Genomic DNA, 22839 nt, shown 5'->3' with positions numbered 1-22839 from the left:
CACCTCTTGTCTAAATGTTTGTCGAGATTTTTTCTAATTTGATGCAAATTTATTTATTCCTCGAGTAATCTCCCTAATAAACATCTTATGATTCAAGAGCCTAACGACCTGTTCAGGGTATAATCCAAACAATATGTGGAATCGTTGGACTATATGGGTTAAATTTCGTGTATAATTTTTTTTATTAGGGCTGCCCCTAGATTTCAGATAACCTTCTATTTGCCAGCAAATAGAAAAGGAATTAGCGCATCACAGTTAAACCCGTTAAGAAGCAAATCCTTTTTGACTCGGATGTACTCTGATGGAAATATGTATGAAACTCTCTTAGAAAAAGTAAGATTTTATGCTTAAAACTCAATCATTTTCCGGTTTACCTTATTTAGTTTGTAAATTTTTAAATCGAGTTATATCATGATGATAGAAAAAAAAATCTTTTTTGTTTTCAATGCGGTTTAGAAACGAAACTACATTTTGGAAAGTTGGCCCTGTTTCCATCCACACACCCCTCCGCTATTGATTCCGCGAAAGTCGCTGAATTTTGACAGCTGCACATTAATCGAATACGTACGTCAGTCACATTTGCTTTTGTTGGTAATTTTTTCGCAACCTCACAGCAGCAGCAGTTGAATATTGTGTAGTGCGGTAGAGTTATCGTGAATTCGGGTTTACGCGAGTGTATTTCTTCACCGAGTCTCCGTTGACCATAGTAGATTACCGTACACAACCGGGTGCACCTAACGTTGCTTATATAAGCCCGCCGGATTTCTAGATTGAGGCAGGTGGGCCAGATTGGACCGGATTGTGTGACCAGCAAGAAGAACAAAGATGTCCAAAGCAAGTAAAATTGTGAGTATAGGCCTCCGCTCAGAATATTGTTTTTCCTTGTCCTTTATCACAAAAAGAGAAGGGGTAATGACGTACCGGATGATATTGTCATTTTGACGACGAAGATGCTGTACGGTCGAATATGACGAAATATATTTCCAAAGGAATCGTTTCTAAGTCATTGAAGTCATACTTCAATCTTGGAAAGGTTTACGAAACCGGTATCGGTTTGGTTACTTTAGTTCCGGACGGCCAGAGCTAACCTCTATCAAAATACGATGCACTAAACGTCATCCTCGATGGCTGTTTTGTTTTCTGTTGCTTTCAGTGTTGCCATAGTTGACTTTCTAAATAAAAATTTGATTATAATTTTTCATAATCTTTATAATATTGTGTTATGAAATTATTAATTATTTTCGGTCGGCTACAACCACTTAATAGAACAACATTCGTCTTAGGAAGGATGTATTTACCAGTCAAGTTTGACATATCAAGCAACCATTTTTACCTGTAGGTACTTCGGATTCAGTCCGCTGAAGGTACCAAACGAGTGGAAATTAATCAAAATGGAACCTTGCGGGAACTGTACGATCTTGTTCACACCAGCTGTGCTAACGATGGGTTTGCTTTGTACAAGGAAAGAAATTGTAGCAAAGAGGTATTTATCATAGTATTCAAATCAATATGTAGATTAAAATCTAACCGCGATCATTGCTTGCAGCTCATATCCAGTCGTTCTCAAACATTGAAAGAAATTGGTCTAAAGCATGGTGATATGGTTTACCTAAAAAACATCTCAGGACCTTCAACCTCAAAGGGACATGTAAGATACTCTTGCTTGAATTAAATGTTTTTTCTTAACGACAAAAATCATATTTCAGGAAAGAAGTGCTTCTACATCTTCTGTCGCATCAACGAGCAGTTTCACGATGGGTGGGACGGCTAGTTCAAGTCGCGAAGCCACTCCCGGTACTAGCGCAGGTTCCGCTACCACAGTACCTTCGAATAGCGAAGATTCCGTTGATATTGAATTATACAAGCTAGATGGACGTATTCAAAGAAAGCGAGACGAAAAGCTGTAGGTATCTGCAAGTAAATAACTCGTATGTTATTGCAAATGCTTCTCTTACAGATGCCGCCATAACTCTAATGGTTGCTGCGTTCATTGCTCCCCACTGGAGCCATGGGACGAGTCCTACCTCAAGGAGCAGAAAATTAAACACTACTCCTTTCACACGTACTTGAAGAAGCTCACTTCCGGCGTCGACCGCGGTAAGTTTGTAGCTCTGGAAGATCTCAATTGTAAGATTAAAACCGGCTGCCGCGATCATCCGCCGTGGCCCAAAGGTGTTTGCTCCAAGTGCCAGCCTTCGGCAATTACGCTGAATCGACAAACGTATCGGCACGTTGATAATGTGATGTTTGAAAATACGGGCATTGTGGAGCGATTTTTGAACTATTGGCGCACCACAGGTCACCAACGTATTGGCATGATTTTTGGTACCTATGAAATTCATCCGGATGTTCCGCTGGGTATCAGGGCACGCGTTGCAGCAATATATGAGCCGCCACAGGAAAGCAATCGCGACTCGATTCGACTGTTGGATGATGAACACGAGGTCGAAGTGGATGAACTGGCCCGACAGCTAGGACTGCGTCGTGTCGGGTGGATTTTTACTGACCTACTGGCGGAGAATGCTGCTGCTGGCACGGTAAAGCATGTGCGTAACATTAAGACACACTTTTTGACCGCTCATGAGTGCATACTAGCTGGTCACTTGCAGAACAAATATCCCAATCGCTGCAAATATGCGTCCAATGGGTACTTTGGATCGAAGTTTACCACTGTTTGTGTAACTGGTAGGTTACGGTCAACGGAAGGTAGTTGAGTAGACTGGAAAATATAACATTGCTCCTTTTTAGGTGATGACAAAAAGCAAGTGCACATGGAAGGCTACGCAGTTTCGGCACAATGCATGGCACTGGTTCGGGACAATTGTCTCATTCCTACTAAAGACGCATCCGAGCTGGGATATATACGTGAGTCTACAGATAAGCAGTACGTCCCGGATGTATATTACAAGGTAAGTGGTGAGTTTTCTTACAGTACGGCTGATGGGTTGCGCTACTCAGGGCAGACCATATCAACACCTACGCAAAATTTTCGTCGATAAAACAAGTGACATGCATTTATTTTAACCAGTCCAGTCGCATTTTCGTTTCCTGGGAATGAACTATTGTTGCCGACTTTCAGCAATAATTTTCCTTTGAAATATGGAGTAATTACACTGAGCAGCTAAAATTAATTTTGCGGCTAGCTCTAGAGGTTGCCAGGGTTCATTTATGTCGGTTGCAATATGGCACACACGGATTAATTTTGAAACGTCTATCGCCAGGGCTAGAGGTATGACTTATTTGCACCGTGTGTAAATGGCGCTTCTTCGGTCCCTTCGAAGCGTACGCTGCTATTCTTGTTTCTCACTATGAAACCTCGCCGAGTCGTTTTCATGTCTGTTGCATATGCAAAAAATCGCTTGCACATGTTCACGAGGCCGAAAAATAACCGAATTCCTAGATTGTTGGGGCTGATCGAGTAAAGGAAAAATATCCGAGAATTTTCGTCGCATGTGATTCAAATGTGATACTATAGCAAGCTTACTCTTCTACTTTGTAAGTAACACTCCCGAGAAGAAATGGGTATCAGGAGATTACTTCTTAATAGCCATCGTTTTCAAATCAATGTATTCTTTGGCGTACACTAGATCACCGATTTTAAATCCTCGCATCTTAACTATCGGGAGCGGCAGCTGAGGGTAACATACCTTCGTGAGCGCTTTTGTTTGGCATAATTCGATAGTTTACCAAAAACGAATTCAAATCTGCATGTAGATCTCTTCCCTTATCGTGAATTTTCAAGAGGGTTCTTTTACACGTGTCAACGAATCTTTCCACCAGCCCACCTGATTGGGAATAATACGGTGATATTCCAAAACGCTGAATTCCGTTACAGGTACAGATGGACATGGATGTCTTCACAGTGAATTGGCGGTCATAGTCTGTAACTAGTGGTCTTGGCATTCCAAATCGACCGAAAATATTTCGCACAATAGAAATGGTCGCAGTTTTTGTGCTAGACTCGGTAGGGAAAACTTCCAACCATTTTGTATAAGAATTGATTACGACCAAAAATTCTTGATCGTGGTACGGTCCAGTATAATCTACGTACATTTGTTGAAATAGTTTACTAGGAGCTGACCAGGGCTGGGGAGCGGCACGAGCAGGCGCTTTGGACTGCTAATATCCGCATCCATTTTTGGCTAATACACACATCTTCCTAGAGTTTTCATGCGTTCGATACCCGAATGGGCAGTTGCTGTTTCAGAACCTTAGAATGATAACTTAGAATGGTACGACGACACGATTACCGCAAGGAACACATCCTTGTACGATTGATAGTGACTCTCTAATTGCAAAGAACGACTGGATTTCCTTGTTAATCCTGACTTTTCATAATGACATTCCACACTGAATGAAGGTTTTGATTAATGCAATACCATATCAATATCAGTTCCAGCGTCCATCATTCTGATATTTAAAGTAGTAGAATCTTTTTGAACGATTCCAAGCTGCATTGGCATTCATCTGTCCAGGTAAATTTTAGAATGGGACGCTCTCAGTAGATTGTCGAGAAGGTAACGAAGATTTCTCATATGAGGAATGCACTTGTTGATTGTGCCCAGAAATTATCATAAAGACGCAAAATCGTTTGGTGCAGGCATTTCGGCGATAGCTTTTGTCTTGTCCCTCAGACAAACAGCACTCGAATAGATCTTCGAGTTCCGGTATGTTCTACAATGTGTCTTAGGTACTTTGCGGAATGAGTTTAGAAGCGACATTTTTTTAATTAGACGAAGTCCAGCTGCAAGACTACTTCTAAGTTACGGTCATGTTCGTCTGAGATTTTTCCACTGACTACGATATCTTCTAAATAAGCCTTTACTCCAGGTACTTCAACCAGTATGGTGTCGATTGCCCGTTGAAATGCCTCCAGCGCCGAACTGATTCCAGGTGAAAGTCGGTTGAATTGATATAATTCTTTATGCGTATTAATGGTTTAAATTTTCTTGATTCCTCAGCAACATTTAAAAGCAATTACCCATTACGCATATTGAAAATACTGTAGACTTTTTCTCCTGCCAAAAAAGTGAAAATTTCGTCATATGTTGGCAAAGAGTACTTTCCGCACATCTACTATTGGAGCTGTTCATTCGGAATAGCTGTCGGTGAACAGATGCTGGGTTTATTTGAGAAAAGCTCCTTCAGTTGTGTCACCGGCAAATTTCCATTTAATACAAGGGCTTGATACATACTGTTAATCGGGGGTGGGCGTAACGTAGTTGGTAAATCGATTGCCTTGTACGCAGCGCACCTGGGTTCGAGTCCCAACCCCGCACATAGGGTTAGCAATTTTTCATAAGAAATTTTTCTAACCCGAAGAGGCGAATGACCTTAAGGTTAAAACCTCTATAATCTAAAAAAATACTGTTAATCGGCAATTCCGAAAGAAGAAATTCAGTCAATACCACAAATACGTTCAGGCCAGCGTTTCATCAACAAACATCTAGAGACATTTTGTCCGGTTCTTTTTCTAGATTATTGATCAAACGCATACGGATGAACCGCAGCTGTTTTAATGCCTTAGCTATATGAAGTATGTGGTTTAAAAAAATAATGCCGAATCAATGATGAATCTGAGACCCTTGACGTGCGAGCGTATTGGAATGCTCGAGTCGAACAAATGCTAGTTGAACTGGATCGGATAATGTTTTCGCGCGATCGTGACAATTGGTCATTTTCTCCAATATAAAACCATTCTGTTTAGATCGCACCACGTATTAAAGCTGTCCAGTTCATTCTGAAAAGATTCGACATCAGGAGTATCCCGTATACGTCGAAAAATATTCATGTCTTTGGCGAAAGAAAACGAGGTCCTGGTAATTTGATATTGACATCATCAACATAGAGCTGAAATGTTACTGGGTTAGGATGGCTCGCTTACGAGATATCGGATATAGCGAGGAATGGTGTTGATAGACATTTCTTATTGCTGATTTGGAATTGCCTTTCATCGAGAATGTGTAACGTAAACCAGCAAAGTTGTTCTTGAATGCCTAGTTTTTTCTAGCTTGGTTATTTTGGTTAATTTTGACCAGCCCCCTGGCAACCCTATACCATCATATGGAGTTTGACAGCGTCCTACATATATGGGGCGTTATAGCTATAAAGCCCCAAACAAAGAATTCTAGAGAAAATTTTCAATAGGACGTAAGTAACATTGAGAGCCTCTCTTTGTTTACTTTCTCTTTCGTTTATTACGACGTCATTACAACACTTTGTACTAATTTTCCAGTACATATCGAAAGCCGACGGTTTTTACTACAATATAATGTAAAGAGTAGAGTAGTAAATGTTGAAATGGCCGAGTAATGAACAGAAGAGAAAGACCTCAAAGAGAATCTCTCATTGTTACTTACGTCCTATTGAAAATTTTCTCTAGAATTATGTTCGGCACTATGCTCGATATTCGAGCATTCCACACGACGTTTTGCATCTTGTGGGATGATTTAATATCATATCATTTAGAAAATCGACATTTTGTAACTAAATACAGCTTCTAATCATTCGGTTCAAAATCAATGTTTTGCCTTTCATGGCAGTGATGCTGGCGGTACAGACACGTCGTCCTTGACAGGGGGCTGATTTTGACGAAAGCCACAGATAGTACCATGCAAATTTGACGTATATACCAACAGGCCACTTGACTCCAATGATATTTTCTTATATTTATTTCGGTTTTGTATTCGAGTCGCTCTAGGGTCGCTCCAGTGTTTTCGCAGTCCATATACAAGTGACTGTTTTGAGCGAACCTAGAGTGACCTAGAGTGATTTAAACGGAATCAGCATTAGACTAGGTACACTTATAAGGAGAAATACAAACTTAACTTTAATGGTATTCCTCGTCAATTGAAAGTCGTCACACTGTTAACCCTTTCGTGCCCAATTTTTTTCCCGTTCATTTAGGGTTCCAAAACTACTTTTTCTCGAAATTGGTAGGGTCAAGAAACAAGAAAAACTTTTTATCGAAAAGTTTGGTGCTTGCCTCGCAGTGCTAGAAACCGCTCAATTTTTACATTCCAATGCTTAATTCAATTTTCTTAGAATTTTCACAATAGTCGAATTGCGTGTAAAACGTAGTCAAAGATATTCGAAGTTGATTGGTTTTTGTCAGTTTTCAATAATATTGCAAAACAGCAAAGATATACCAAAATTTCATTTTCCGTCGTCAACGTAAGCTGTCCCTGGCAGCACTGATCCATCGAAATCCAATCAAACTAACTGCAGTAGCTTCCGCTACAGAGCTAATACCTGTAACTATTAGTGCTCAAATGGAAGGTAATAATCACATTTATTCGCGTTGCTTGTTTTTGTGAGCAAATTTTGCCTAAACCAAAACTAATAGCAGTTTAAAACGATGTAGTTTATAAACAACATGGGCATGAAGGGGTTAAAAATGCGCTGAAATCCTGTAACTGTGCTCTAGCGACCATAGTTGTTTCTCCTGAATGGTAATCACAGGAGAGAGTTATTTGGTAGAGCTCGAAAGCTGGCTTGAAGATCCAGGCGGACCTCTGTTCGTTTTGTCTTTCGTCTTGCATAGCCACTCTTCCTGCATCACATATTTTAAATGGACTGGCTGCATTTGACAATACCCTCTGGCTGCATTTGACGTTCGATTTTTTGCTATTCGTATCAGGGTTTCATAGATATTTTCCAATGGTTGAATCTTCAAGTGATTGGGAAGAGAAAACTTGTGAAACCCCTTGGTCGCAAGCGATACATGCTAGGCTCTACAGCGTTACATAGAAGAGCTTGGAATCAGGGTTGCCACAATCACAGAGTTTTCTATATTCACAGATGTTTTAGGCTTCATAGATTGTAAAAAGATTCACCTCAAAGATCACCTCAAACAGCTGTGGCATTCCTGCTTGGAATCGCAGACGCCGAGAGGAGTTGCGAACTGCTCTTTTGATCCTCCAAACGACGTGGTTGGAAAGTCTCCGCAAATGTCTCATAGAGGCTGGCAGATTACATACATTACTATCGAGATCGAAAGACTTTCATATCAGTTAAACTCAAACAACTAATGGTGAATACTCGTCTGGTGAAGATGAAGTGCTTAACTGTCACACACAGACGAATTCCCTTAAATTCTTTTCAGGTATTTAGCCCTGATCCTTAAAGTTTTTCTTGTGGAATCGTGACAACCAAATCGATCAAAAGAGTACTTGAATTTGTTTCCGTACAAGTCTCCGGGAAAAGGAAGCGTTATTCCAGTTATACTTCAAAAAGAAGACGAGCAATTTTCTTTTGAATTACTTGTAGCCTTGCAACAGGATACATTTATTGGCGTGGCGGCAAATAGTTGTGAAATTTGTTCCAAAAGCTAGCCGGGTTACCTATAAAGAGGTAAAGAGCTTTAGAACGATCAGTCTGATCTCTTTGCTTCCTAAATCAGTGGAATGTCGACCACTACATTCGGAATATTAACTTAGGCGAGCACCCGCCTCATGCAATGCAACTTGCATATCAGCTGTGAAAGTCTACTACCCGCTGTTGCACAATGTTGTCTATAGCATTAAAAAAGCTTTTACGCAGATGTAGTCAATCTTGAATTTTTTTCTGGATCTTGAAGGTGCTTTTGGCAACGTCATATATCACGAACTAAGTACACGCAATGCTTAACAATCGACAGCTGTGCTCATCGTTAATCCAAATAGAGATTATGTGATTGAGTGTATGCAGATGTTTTCAAGGTGGCGGAATGTTGTCGCCGGTGGCTTATTGAACAAACTTAATGAGCTTGGATTTCCGACATACATTTTCGCTGTGGATTAATTATCGCATAATTAAAACTGGTATTTGTAGTAAAACATTTCCTTTTCCAGATCATTTCTTTGAAACGGGTCGATATGTGAGCTTAAAGAAATCGTAGACTTTTTATATGCTTGCAAAAATACATAATAAAAAGTACAATGTGTAACATTGTACATGCAATGCAAAAAGCATGCAATTAACCGGTGCGAGCAAAGATTCTTTTCCTAGGCGGTATGCTTCTTTGATCGTAGCTTTTGTCCATACTATCAGCTGCTGTTGTCTTGAAAAACGCCGTGTGTTGTTTTTCGTCAAATATCACGGTGGATTCAATATTCGTTAATGGCTTAACCGTCGTTGCTTGTTGAACAATTGTCTGTGATTTAACTTTTGGTGTTGAATTCTAGATGTTTGGTTTTGTTGTATTTTATGTTTTTTAGACGTTTGCGCGCACGTTTTTCCATAGTGTGCAGATTGTTCGCAGAACTTGCCATTTATTGGACGTAGCTGCACAGCGTGATCTGTTCATAGGGAGTCGTATGTTACACTATGTCACGAATAGATCGAATGATAGGGAAGAAACTCCATTAAAAAACATCTACTCCACCGTATTGCGACAAAATTCTGTATTACGCTATCAGGTGTACCCAAAGGCAGGTCCTGTAATCGCACCTTGACAGCCCCATCTTCCCTATACGTTGGATCTTAACCTTAATGTTACCACGACCAACAAAATGTTACCCGTTGTTCTTGTAGATAACTTCATCTACCTGGTGTGGATCATTCCCATTCGGAAAATTATGAAATGCCACAAATTTTAGAATATTGCGGGGAACATGTCAATTTATTCTGATATCAGAAGCTATGGAACGGTTCGTAGAGGTTATGTAATTTGATATGCTAGATTACAACTATATTCAGGATTAAATATTTCACGCTGCTTGCGCTATTGGGTGCATTTCCCCTAATAATAACCTCCGGAATTAGATTCAAGATACCTCGGTCGTTTACGATAATTGTTGGAAATAGATTGAGATCACTGTAGTTTGATCTACAGTTCAGCATGGTTGCATGTCGTCTACAAGATCTCCCGGAAGCGGTTTCAGTACGCTTAAAACTAGCCAGTATGATCCCAAATGGCTACATACAGGCCTATTTGTTTTAATTGTAAATCAGGAGCCGATTATTTGTCCATTTGTCAAGTCATGTATAGTTAACGATGATTAAACATTTCTACCATCATTTGCAATTGGTTTGGTTGGATTCGGTTGAAAATTTAGAAAACTAGAGGCTCCTAAATTTGGGACTGCAAAGTCTTGAAGGCGCTAATAAATGAATTTTCCAGTTAACTCACATCTACATATACAAGAATACCCTTTGTTGGTGTAATAAAATATTGGTTCCAGTTTCCATAGAGGTGACAACATAAAATCGCGTTGGTGAAGAGGGTTCAAATATAATATTAAGCTTACCATTGGATCCTATTGGCGCAGCAATATTAACTTACATAAAATGAAGTATGGTTTTTAATTCATTCAGTTCGTTCAAATAATGTTCAGAACTTTATAGTGAACCATTGCGAAGCGCATGCTATTTTTTTAAAAGAGATGCCCCAATATTTTGTTTTTCTGAACTGAGGATGGGGGTCATGTGGCTCACGTTTCCCCGAACCATTTAGCTCTTAACTTTGTCACGATCTACTCGGATAATCCTCGGCGGTGAATCTACTCTACCCCAATTGAGAGTTCTTCGGCAGCGGAATTTCTCCCGATACCCGTTGCGTGAGTTATTTTGCTCCCACTTTTGTCGCGATCTATTAGGATAGTTGAAAGCGCTGAACTTATCCTACTCAACGGATCAACTAGTAGTTTCCGGTTAGCTGGCGCTTCACGCGACTCACTCAGCTTCATGGTAGGGTGCCAATGTCGATCCTGCGATTCGGGTAGAGTGCACGTCTCGACGACCCGCTTCCGGTGCATCAACGCGAACAACAAGAGCTAGTCCCCGGCGGTGGAAGCGCGAGGCAATACCCATTCAACCACTCGTTTGATCATCCCGGGATTTTCGCTGTAGAGCCGACATGATTTGCACAATGGCTCCGTTAATGACATTCCAGGTATTCTAGTCGCAGACCATTCTGTGGAAGATGAGCTAATGTCTGCCCCGCTGATAGCAAACATTGCGCTTTGTCTTGAGTCAAACCGTGGGCAGTCAAAAACAACCTGTTCCGGTGTCTCTTTCACCTCTGTGCACTCCGGACAGATAGGGGGCCTCCGCATGCCCGAATCTGTGCAGGTAATTTCTGTAGCATCCATGGCCCGACAGAAATGACATGAGATGGAAGAAGTGAACCTCTCCGTGCTTCCTGTTCATCCACATGGACACGTTCGGGATCAGTCGGTGTGTTCATCTGCCATTTGCCGCGTTGTCACATCCCCTTACCACCTCCTCATTGTGTCAAACCGCGTTCTTCGTCGGACTCCTCTGATGTCTATTCCTACAGCACTCCTGATTCTCCTCCAGTAGCAATACAACGGGAATCATTCTGGAAATAACGCAGATCGCCTCCAACGATATGATGGGGCGATTGCTTCTCAGCTAGCACTGTTGAAAGTATCATTCACGTCTAAGGTAAGGATATCCGCTTCTATTTTTTCTGTGCTGCTCCTGCAACTTCCAGAACTGTTCCTACATCATGCAGTGTAGACCAGCATTGACGGAAGCCGAACTACATGTGTGACAGGCTGTTCTCACTCTCCGTGTACTTCGTAAGCGTCTTCAGGATTACTCTTTCTAACAGTTTTCCTACCGAATCCAAAAGCCTTAGGGACCATTCATAAATTACGTAACTCTTTTAGGGAGGAGGGAGGTCGACAAGTTGTTACATATTGTGACATATGGGTGAGGGGGAGTAAGCTAGATCGTTACGTAACATGTTTTCACCGAAGAAAAAAAAATTTCAGGGAATTTGTTACGTAATAGGGGAGGGGGGATAAAGAAATTTGTTACATGGGGGGAGGGGGGAGTCAATTTTGGGCAATTTTTGCGTTACATAATTTATGAATGGTCCCTTATTGGCCTATACGCTGAACTATCCGGGAAGTTTTGTTTTGGCAGTAACACCAGCATTTATCACTTTCAGTTATCGGGGTAGCTATCTTCATCGATGCATTTCTTCTGCGTAGTTCTGAACATATCCGTGTTCTCCGGAATCCAGTGATGCCAAAAGTACAGATTTATCTGGAAAGGTACAGATTTTTGAAGCATTTTTGGTACAGATTCTGCACGGCACAGATTACAGATTTTTGTAACAAAAGTACAGAATAGTACAGCATTTTTTACATGATAGCAAGTTAAAATAATTTAACCCTGCGATGCAACCCAGTAAACAGCTGGTTAACGTTGAGTTAGGCAGCAGGGATGGCTGGATAAAAGCAGCCAGAGGTGTTGACCAACAGCTTGTGCAGAAATTAAAGGCAGGTATCAAGCCCAAAGTTCAAATTTTCATTCGAGACGAATAAAAACCGTAAAAACCCACAATACACGGTGGTTCCATTTCTCAAAACAGGCGGTCATAAATATATGCAATGCAAATATCGATACTAAACTATATTTCTTTTGAAAATTTTGGCCATTCTTATTTCACTAATCATTCATATTAAATTATCATTATTTTTCGCCCTAACATTTTTTCGAGTATCAAATAGTACATATTCTGATGTACTTACAAAAAACATGATTTTTTATTGAAAATTCTCGAAGCTGCAGCTTTTGTGTTTGAACGCCAATATTTTGATATCGTTTCTAGTGAGCATGATATCTCGTGAATCAAATCACAGCCCAATCTTCAATTTTGGAATGTTGTTCGTGATTATAATAGCAAGCTCACGACAAAATTGTGAATGTTTCCCTAAAAAAATTTAAGAATACAAAGTGTTTTAGCCACCGTTAAAATAAAGCTTTTCGCATAAATAAAAATACCCTTATTATGGCAATTTTAAAACAGAGCAACAGTTCACGACTTCAAATTTATTTGTGAAATGGAACTACGGATATGGTATGAATCGCAACGAGCTTTCTCGAAAAATCCGAGAACATCGTTGTGGTACGAAGTGGAGTGAGCCGTACCTCGAATATTCCGTACCGACATGTGTTTCAAAAAGTAGCGTCCAATAAATTAATATAACTCAAGTTGTAATGATCCGATCGATATAAACGCGAGATAAAAACACGCTTTCGCCGATTTTTTTTATTATTGGACTATGGGGGATCACTGTGCAATGTATCTTTAAAGTACAATAAATACGCATCATTTTCTTCTAATAACGTTTTATGCCAAAGCATACTTTTAATTGAAAGCGTCAAATTAGCTTTGCTTATTGCAGGATACATAAGGCAAATGTTAAAAAAATATTTAAAAAAAATTCCAGTTAACTCATACGAAATCACAGCTTTAATTATTCGTAATAAAAATCCCATGCATCAATAGTTTACGAGTTATGTGGAACTGAAAAATGATCAATTTTAATAATTTATTATTTTGCGTCAAAGACCACGAGAAATTTGTTTCGAAGAAGTTGACAATGTTTAATGTTAATTTTTAAGTCTACTTAAAATGGGATGATAATAAGGTACAGAAATACTTTGGTTACCTTTTTGGAGAACCCAGTTTCTACATTTAAGAAATAAATGAAACAACGTAAATTTCAATAACAATATATAATAACTGTTTTACAATCGAACCATTACCAGAAATTCAACTGATAATGAAGGCTCAGTGGCGTAGCCAGAGTAAATTTGGGGGTTGAACCCCAAACCCCCCCCCCCCAAATTAATTGGATTGAAAAAAATTATTTGATACTAACGAATTTAATAAAATATTCTATAAAATATTTTTGGAAAAATATTTTCTGATCATTACATTGAGAACCGTGTTTAAAGCGTTATGACGACTTTTGGAAAATTGTGGGAAGGGGATCTTGTAACTTATCTCTTAGCCATAGTTGTCAAATTACTTAATGTAAAATAAAATAACTGTCTGAATTATTATGAGCTAATTTTAGGAAAGATGCTCGAAAATGTGGATTAGAGTTAATTTTTCGAATAGGAAGCCAAGTTTGAATAGGTATATTGTCTATATACTTGCTCACCGAAAACTTGCATACATTTCAAAATTCGCTGAAAATGTATTTTTTTAGATTGCGTAGAATTTAGACAAAAATTTAATATGGTTAATAACAAGAATGACATTTCGGAAACTAGTTACAAGTTGATGATAAATAACGTTTAGTTTTTCTCTAGCAGGTCAGGATCAGTTTTTATGAGCATTTGATTTTTGTTGTATTATAAACTATATGAATAGCCTCTAAGCAGGTTTGGAATTAATAAATATTTCAATATACTTCAAGTTAATGGCTATTAATAATGTATATTTGAGCGCTGAAGTTAATTGCGTACTAAAATTTCGTGTACTAGGTACTAGGACTTGTTGCCAAATTGTGAGCTTGAATAATGAAGAAAAGTAAAATCAATGCTCGATACATTTTTAACAGTCACGATCACATTCATTCGTAACTGTCAAATTTCGATGTTAAGTAACATTGAAGAATTTCAAAACGTGAAATGCTCATCTTCTGATAAAATAATTTTGGCGGTTAATCCTCCTCTAAACAATTATAGAGAATTTACTCTTCGCGCAAATTTGGGTCGGGACTTAATATCTCCAGCAAAGTTTTCGAAAATGCTATTTCAAACAACTTTTTCGAAGACATGAATATCCTACATATTCAGAGTATCGAAATATAGTAGTAAAAAACAACAACAACAAGTTATTCTTATAATACTGTATTTGAAAAATGTTTTCTGCGGTTAATAAACAATAAATTTACATTGCATTCAAGGTCTTGGTGAATCTTACAAAAAAATACATTTAAGAGAACTGGCTATAAAAAAAAGTTCCCAAAATGGGGTGGGCGTAGCGTATTGGTAATTCGATTGCCTTGTACGCAGCGCACCTGGGTTCGAGTCTCGACCCCGCACATAGGGTTAGAAATTTTTCATAAAAGATTTCTCTAACCCGAAGAGGCGAATGACCTTAAGGTTAAAACCTCTATAATCGAAATAAAAAAAAAGTTCCCAAATATTTAAATGGGTTTGCCCAGAAACACAAAAAGAGTGTTTCCGTTTTTTGGAGCTAGCATGAATTCGTCGGTAGCTTAGTCCTGTCACTGTACTGTCGGATTCTGATGAGATAAAATCGAAACGCAAATTACTTAACTAATTTAGTTATAGGTTTTGTGTTCCCAGTTCGCAATGTTTTGTTTTAACCCTCAAAAAGGCAAGCCAAAATTGTGACTTAAAGAAGCATCGCTCCTAAGACTCAATGAAATCGTAAGCCTCTTTTTGTCGTTTTATCAGTGAGAGAATCGAGGGCCCGAAAACGCTCGATCATCTGAATTTCAAATTATAAGTTAAATAAAACTAGAGAACTGTAACTAGCCGGGCCTTGCCTTCTTGAGGGTTAAATAATTTTCTCCTTAGTGCAGAAAAAATAGTTTTACCTAATTTTTTCTTCGCTAAGGAGAAATATAGTATGTTTATTTAAGTCGAAATGCTGCATTCATGTAGCCTTCATATTTTCAACAAAATTGTTTAACAACTTTGCGGAAGGCACTAAGTCTTTTGCTATTTTTGAAGAGTTAATTCTCCATAATTACCTCTATGAGAATTAATCACCAAAATGTTTATATGCGCTGTTTTATGTTGGAAAACTTCTCGAAGTCGTCAAACCTTCAAAGTCAAGGATTATTAAATTAGGTGATCCTGAACGTTGAAAAGTTTTTCGAACGTTTATCCCACTTTAAAAGATCGCAATCTTTGACTTCATTGACATTTTATACAAGAAAATAATCTATAGAGGTTTGAAAACAGTTCCATGTTGATTCTTCTCGTGTGTAGACTGGAAAGACATCTGTTAGACTGCCTATGTTTCCAAATTTTCGATAATTTATCAAACTCATAATAAATTTTGGAATTTTTCGAAATATTTACGATTTTCATCAACCCCCCCCCCCCAAATTTCTGGCTACGCCACTGTGAAGGCTTAACATAACTAAATGTTTTTAAGCCGTTAGACCCCCCCCTAATGGAATAGCCTGTGCACGCCTATGTTCATGTTGCTCATGGTCGGATGTTGTAGATCGGTCTTCATCGGCATCTGATTCTTTTTGGGTGGTGTTGGTTTTTGGTTTTGAAGCATTTGGTGCAATCATTGTAACTTCGCTGTTCGTAACGGCTGTTGTGGTTTAGCGTACGACGACTGTGAATCGGTCTTGGTCGTAACAGATGGGATTTCTTTAGCAACCTCCGAGCAGGTTTATCGGTGGTGTAGCAGTTGATCACAGAACTGATACGTAGGAATCTGCCCAAGGTACGTGACAAATGTTCACTGATTAAATGTAACACCTTGTGATTCGCATTGGATGGTCAGACATGAGGGGATAAGTTTTGTCGGACGTATTCTCACCACACGAACTCCGTTGCGGAGACCTGGGAAGAAGTTCCTCCAAGCGAGGTTAGTACGCGGTGCTAGACCATGTAGCTTAACTTCAATAGTGTCATTGTCTATGTATGTTGGTATGCTGTATAAAATGTCATCAAATTCGACAACATGTTTCATGTTGTTCTGCGTAGCAAATTGGTCTGCTTGGTTAATAGTTAATAGACCGAGTTTTTCTATTTTGGTTAGTAGAATGAATATTATTTGTTCCCACATTTTTTCATCGTTTTGAGGGGGGGGGGAATATTTTTTTTAAATAATTGTAACGGGCGCTCAATTTTTTTAATCAATAAAAGTTAGATTTGAACAAATATAGTTTTTAATTTGATCGTCTTTCTATTGAAATATGTCTCCACATTCATTGACAACTTTCTTCCCACCCAAAAGGACTCTAGTAAAACACATCACCCGGCTCCTTTTCTGCTGTTTATTGCATCTTTATGTTATCGAGAGACTTCATTTTTCGCTAAACAATCCGCTTCCATGCCGTGGAATATGCATACTAACATACATTCTGTACTCTCCGTGGTAGAATATATTTATAGATTGTATGCCTGTTAATTACATCTGTAATAACGTTCTTTCTTGCGGTTTTTTCGAGTTTCGTCTATTTTTGTTCTATTTTTGGTTGAAGTTGAAGTTCGCTTACAATTCTTTTCTTTCTGTTTTTTTTCTTCTTTATTTACGTTTCGATACACGAAGTGTAGGGGGGACTAAATCGACGTGCGACTTCTGTTCGCGCTCTGCTATATGTCAGTGGTCTGTTATTATGTAGCTTATATTTTCTTACGTCAGAGTAAAACTGTCGAATGGTGAATGTTTTAATTAACTTTGGGTTACTATTTGGTTGTTGTTACTGTTTAATGAAAGATCCTTTTTTCGGTTTCGCATCTCGTGCTTATTTGTTGCTTTATGTTCTATGTTTCGAAGAAGACGACAAAAATATATAAGTTTCTTTCGAGTTGCTTCCGCATACAACTTGCGAGTTGTTGCCATGCACTAGATTTTGTTAAACATTATGTGCTGTTTTTCTTCCTCTAACACCAGGTACAGTTTGCGTTCCTTTATTTTGTTCATTTTTTGTTTTGTTCTTGCTATGCCGTGTGGTTGTGTATTGGTTATGTATTTTTGTGAGAATTGCAGTTTTTTTTCGTAGAAGATTAAACCTACAACGTTACCTTATGTGATTATTTGATGTTCTGATCGGTTGTAAGATTTTTCAAGTCTGTATCTACTGTTGATTCGGATTTTCCGAGATTTTCACTACGCTTACATATATGTTCGCAGGATATACGATAATACGATACAACATCAATTTTAAGCATGTTCTATAGTATATTGTTTGCTCTATATTTCTGTTTACTGATCTCTAGTGTGTTAGATATATTGTTGGTATTTTTGTTTTTTTATTTTCAATTGAACCTCATACATGTTGTTGCCAGATTGTTGTGATAACATAATTTTGACGACGATCATTCTAACGACATTGTTTTTATTTTTTTAATTGAGATTTTAATTTCATTGAACAATTATATCGATTAATATATGTTTTTTTTGTTTTATTGAAAGTTCGTTACGCTACCGAAATCGTTCCGCTTGATTATCTCCATCTTGTACCATTTTGGAAGGCCTTGCGTTTCTTTCCCATCACGACGTCATAGTACGAAATTCTGAGTTTTTTTGTTGTTCTATCAGTGTTGCCAGAATGCAAGATTTAGTTTCGTGGTTGCTCGAACAGAATAGAAAAAAGGTAACAAAAGGTATTCGATTAATCAATGTAAACCATTCAGGCGGGCGCCGACCATTTTTCGGGATGGTCCACGTCATTCCTGGCGCACACGTTTGCTTACCTATGTGATGATCCGATTGGGTCGTGCTAGTATACGGTTGGTTGTATCGTTCGGAGTAATTACGCTCGTAAAATGACAACGTTTTGACACTGGGTTAGTACGGTTAGGGAATAATATTTCACAAACGTTTCGTCGCACGTTTGCGAATTCAATCTAGGGTTTTCTGTTTTTTAAAATGTGTTGGCGGACGTTACGCGATGCGATTAGACGCACACCACGAGGGCGCCAGATAAACAAATGTAGGTAGATGTTTGTATGAGTGTGTGCAAAGGATACGCGTGGCCACTGGTGGACTTTCGGCGCAGCCGTGCTCGATTTAAGACTTTACGTTTTGTTGGGATTTTTTCTATTGTTAGCCTGCGGGTTTGGTTATCGACGATACTTTTAGCTTCGTTTTTTTTATTCGTTTTCTAAAACATTCAGTCTCTTCTTTCACTTTCAAGAACTATTCCTAGCGATATACTTCAGTTTCTGCGTGTTTCACTGTGTGTTTAACTATTCATGGTTTCGTTTACAAAAAGTCGTTTTTGTTTGATTCTGTACGAGTTCTTGGTTAGGAAGGTAATAACTGACATTACGATTGAAGTGTTCTGTATGATAGGTATCTTTCTGCGCGTATAAAGGGTTGATTTAGTCGTTTTTTTTTGTATTCATTTTTATCAGCGATGCTCATATAAATAGATTTTAGCAACACTAACACATCATTGTTTTTTTGTCGTTTTTATAATTTTCTGTCTGCCCTCTACTGTTCAGTAAAATAGAGTTGTGTGTACATTCACTGTTTATTAAATATGCTTAAGCTACACATTAAACCTATCCCGTTTCATGTCATCATTCCGCGTGAATTACGTTTTCCCGCTAGTTATTGTACTTTCTTTTCTTTCTGATTTAACTTTATATTCATAGTATGGGTTGATTCAAATCCGTTGATTAAAGAATATATTGCGTTCCAATCGCAACTGTTGACTTGAGGTTTCGATTCAGATACAGAGATCTTTATACCAATCGAATCTATGCGTACCGTAATTATTTAAAATGACGTTCATTTTGTTGTATTTTTTTTCGTTCATTGCATTGCGGTGTAAACATCAACGAAATAGTTTTTGTTCTTGTTTCTGTCGGTGGCATCGATCTGTGTTTCACATTTTCAGTACAAACTTTCACCTGCTGCTTAATATGTTCTAGCTTAAAAGATCCATCGTTTTGCTTTGCATACAAATGGTAACTTGGTAAAATAAACAAAAAAATAAACAGTATCACCCTGTAGTTTGTATCCCTTTTCGTTCTATAAGATGTAGTTTTTGCTTAGTTTTATAAAAATGTACGCAGTTTAAGAAAAACAATGGTCGCTGCGATGGAGTTTCGTTCAGTTCGGAACTGTTGCTGACTCGGCTATTTATTTGCGTACTTTTCAGTTCATCGTCGTTTGTTACATATATATTTTTAATATATTTTCACCGTACATGCGCTAGAAGCGATTTGCGTTCCTTGTCTATTTGGTATTTGAACCCCATATCGATATTTACTATGCACTAGAAAATATTGGTTTAAAACTTCAACGACTACGATTTTATATTTATTCAGCGAGAAATGCGATTGTTTTATTTTTTTATTTTTATTTTTTTAAAAGGGCAATTATTTGTAGACTTGCTGAGTAGGTGGATAGTGCCGTTCGTGCGGTTGGATGATGTTTAGTTGGAGTAGAATTCAATTAAATGTCTCATCTGTATTTTGATTAAAGTGACGAATATTTTGAAGGTGCATATAGCCGTTGAGACCGAAACCTTTTTAAAACTAAATGTTAAATTGAAGAGTAACTCTAATTTTGTCATTCATCGATTTGATCGAATTGCTGAAATCGGCGAAGGAATCATAATGGCGGTTAATCGCAGAATCGAACATCGCGTCTTGCCGTCTTTTGACACCAAGGTGATAGAGAGTTCGAGTATCGAGGTTGAAACCGATCTTGGTATTTGCTGCGAGCAAATTGAAAGAAGACTTACAAAAACATACAAGAAATCGGCCGAAATTCTTTATAAACGGTGATTTTAACGCTCCTAGTCTAGCCATTCGACTATACATACAGCAACTGTCAGCTAAGGGCGCTGTCTAGAAATATGCCCGGAAGCTCAACGAACGAATCAAAGAACGATCAATTCGGAACGATCTGAGCACAGCATGTTAACAGATCCATGCGGCGATTTGTCCAACAACCACAGAGGTGTTCGTTGGGTACCACATGTTGAAATCAGCACATGTTGAAATCAGCAGCAGCAGACTCAACATTGAGAGCCAAAGAACGACTGCCGTTAAAAAACCAAACTAGAAGCCGAATGTTTACAGCGGCTACACGTCAAAACAGAGAACGATATGCTGAGCTAAGGGGCAACAAAGAAAAAACATAATCGGCGTAATAAACGTGGGTACGACGATAAAGTACTCTCGGAAGCAAACAGAAACTTTGCTTTTTGTTTTTACTGCTTTGTTATAATCGGAAACAGCCATCTTGTATTTCAAAATGATTTCTATCATCAATTTCTGTCATCTTCTGATCACCACTTTTCAACTGACATCTGTATTGATAGAGGCTTTCACTGTTTTGTGATAACTGGAATCCCCCATCTTGAATTTTAAAATGGTCTCAATCATCAATTTCGATCATCTGCTGATTATGTTTGTGGTTTCCATCGTTTTGTGGTAACCGGAAGCCGCCATTTGCAAAATGGCCTCAATCATGAATTTCCGTTTTCTACTGACCAGCCCCTTTCAAATCACACGCATATTGATAATGGTTTTCACTTTTTGTGGTAACCGGAAAACGCCATCCTGGATTTCAAAATGATCTCAATCATCAATCTCAATCGGGTTCTACTGACCCTTTCAAATGGCACCCATATTGATGATGGTTTTCACTTTTTTGTAGCTACCGGAAGTTGCCATCTTGGAGTTAAAAATAGCCTCAATCATCAGTTTCCAGCATCTGTTGACGATCTCGTTTCATGATACGCATATTGACAGTTGTTTTCACTGTTTTGTTGTAACCGAAAGCCGCCAATTTGGATTTCAAAATTGCTTCAAGCGTCAATTTCCGTCATCTCCTGACTACCACCTTTTAAATAACACCCATATTGATGGAGGTTTTGCACCTTTTTGTAGAAACCGGAAACCGCCATCTTGGATTTCAAAATTCCATCAATCTTGAATTTCCATAATCTACTGACAAGCCCCTTTCAAATTACTCCCATTTTGATGGTGATTTTCAATTTTTGGAGACTTTAAACTAGCCTCAATAATAAGCTTGCGGTATCTGACACCCATATTGATGGTTGTTTTCACTGTTTTGTTGTAACTGGAATCCGCCAACTTGGGTTCCAAATGGCTTCAATCGTCGATTCCCATCATTTCCTGACCGGTACTTTTCAAATTATATTGTTGGTTTCATAGGTTTCAAAATGGCCTCAATCATCAATTTTCGTTTCCTACTGACCAGCCCCTTTCGAATGATATCCATATTGCTGTTATCTGGCTGTTTCAAAATGGCCTCAGACTTTGGACAAGTTTGTTTCTTGGTTTGACAGAATCAATCGAAGGAGATTAAATATCAACTGCAGCTCATTTGAAAGTGACGGTGAATATGAATTTGGTTATGGTCGATTGAGTGGCTGCGTTCATTTAGTTTCGATTGAATAAACTGAAATTTTACTGCATTGATTAAGAGTAAGAAAGATATGAAAATTTAGAGACGGATAGATATTAACGAATTAGTTAAACAGAAAACTAATGTTAGGCAGACTCATATGGGAATGATCGAAAGGAAATGTGAAGAATCTTTTACCTTCTGCTGGTAGGAGTCGAGCGTTCCACTCGAGACTACCGCATGTTACGTTCTTGTGAACCAGTTTACACTATTGGAAAAGCTTGCAAACGATTTTCTTTCCAGTGTCTGGTTTATCAATAAAGAAACTTTCTTCAAATTTCTTTTATTTTCGCATACGTATCTTCCTGTGTTGGTTTATAATAACTAGCACGAAACTCCGTATATTAATTACCACCCGAAGCTACATTTTTTTTTATTTAAACTCTGTTTTGTCTTACGTTTTAGTCCATTCGGGACCATTTGCAAGGATGTGGAGACGTATTCTGTTATCCAATTTATATTTACTAAAGAAGCAATAGGCATTTTCGTTTTATTTTGATTATGGAGGTTTTATCCTTGTGACACATCCATTTTAATTTTTTTTTATAGAAATGTCTAAACCTATTAGTGTGAGCTCGCACCAATACCAAATTTCGGAACGTAACTTCTTTCATTTTTATTGTAGAAATAGTTTCCAAGTTATGCTTTGTTGAGTATGAAAATTCGCTTCCTGGATACACATTTTAAAAAATCCATCTCAAAAATGTTTCCATATTTCAGTAAACAAAAAGCAACCAATATGCCAATAGATTTTCTTTCGCCATTCTGTCATGCATTTCGCGAACACTGCTCGTAACTTTATGTAGAAACAATTTTGATTCTTGAACAACCAAATTCTTGATGAGTTTTGAAAACGAACTGACGAAATTTGACGTTTCGAGAATTACATACGGTTCAACGGATTTTTTGCTATTAGTTCTTTTATGAGAACTATTGGACTATTGAGTTCAAAAAATTTGATGAACTTATTGAGTTTA

The 22839-nt window shown here is 38.2% G+C and overlaps 1 protein-coding gene across 2 annotated transcripts in view; it reads left to right on the top strand.

Annotated features, from left to right (window-relative positions):
- Window positions 1–585: 585 nt before the first annotated feature.
- Window positions 586–22839, top strand: part of LOC131684685 (nuclear protein localization protein 4 homolog) — an 87074-nt gene continuing 64820 nt past the window's right edge. The window contains exons 1-6 of one of the 2 annotated variants that reach the window (XM_058967773.1): window positions 586–846; window positions 1340–1483; window positions 1547–1648; window positions 1707–1903; window positions 1958–2685; window positions 2749–2909. In XM_058967773.1, coding sequence (XP_058823756.1) covers window positions 826–846; window positions 1340–1483; window positions 1547–1648; window positions 1707–1903; window positions 1958–2685; window positions 2749–2909 — 1353 coding nt within the window. In that variant the 5' untranslated portion in view covers window positions 586–825. The remainder of the gene's footprint in view (window positions 847–1339; window positions 1484–1546; window positions 1649–1706; window positions 1904–1957; window positions 2686–2748; window positions 2910–22839) is intronic. The other variant, XM_058967772.1, reaches the window with a different exon arrangement.

This window comes from Topomyia yanbarensis, chromosome 2 (assembly GCF_030247195.1).
Source record: "Topomyia yanbarensis strain Yona2022 chromosome 2, ASM3024719v1, whole genome shotgun sequence".
In the NCBI taxonomy this organism is placed as follows: domain Eukaryota; kingdom Metazoa; phylum Arthropoda; class Insecta; order Diptera; family Culicidae; genus Topomyia; species Topomyia yanbarensis.
The sequence above is the reverse complement of the archived record's forward strand: the minus strand, read 5'-3'. Positions and strand labels throughout refer to the sequence as shown.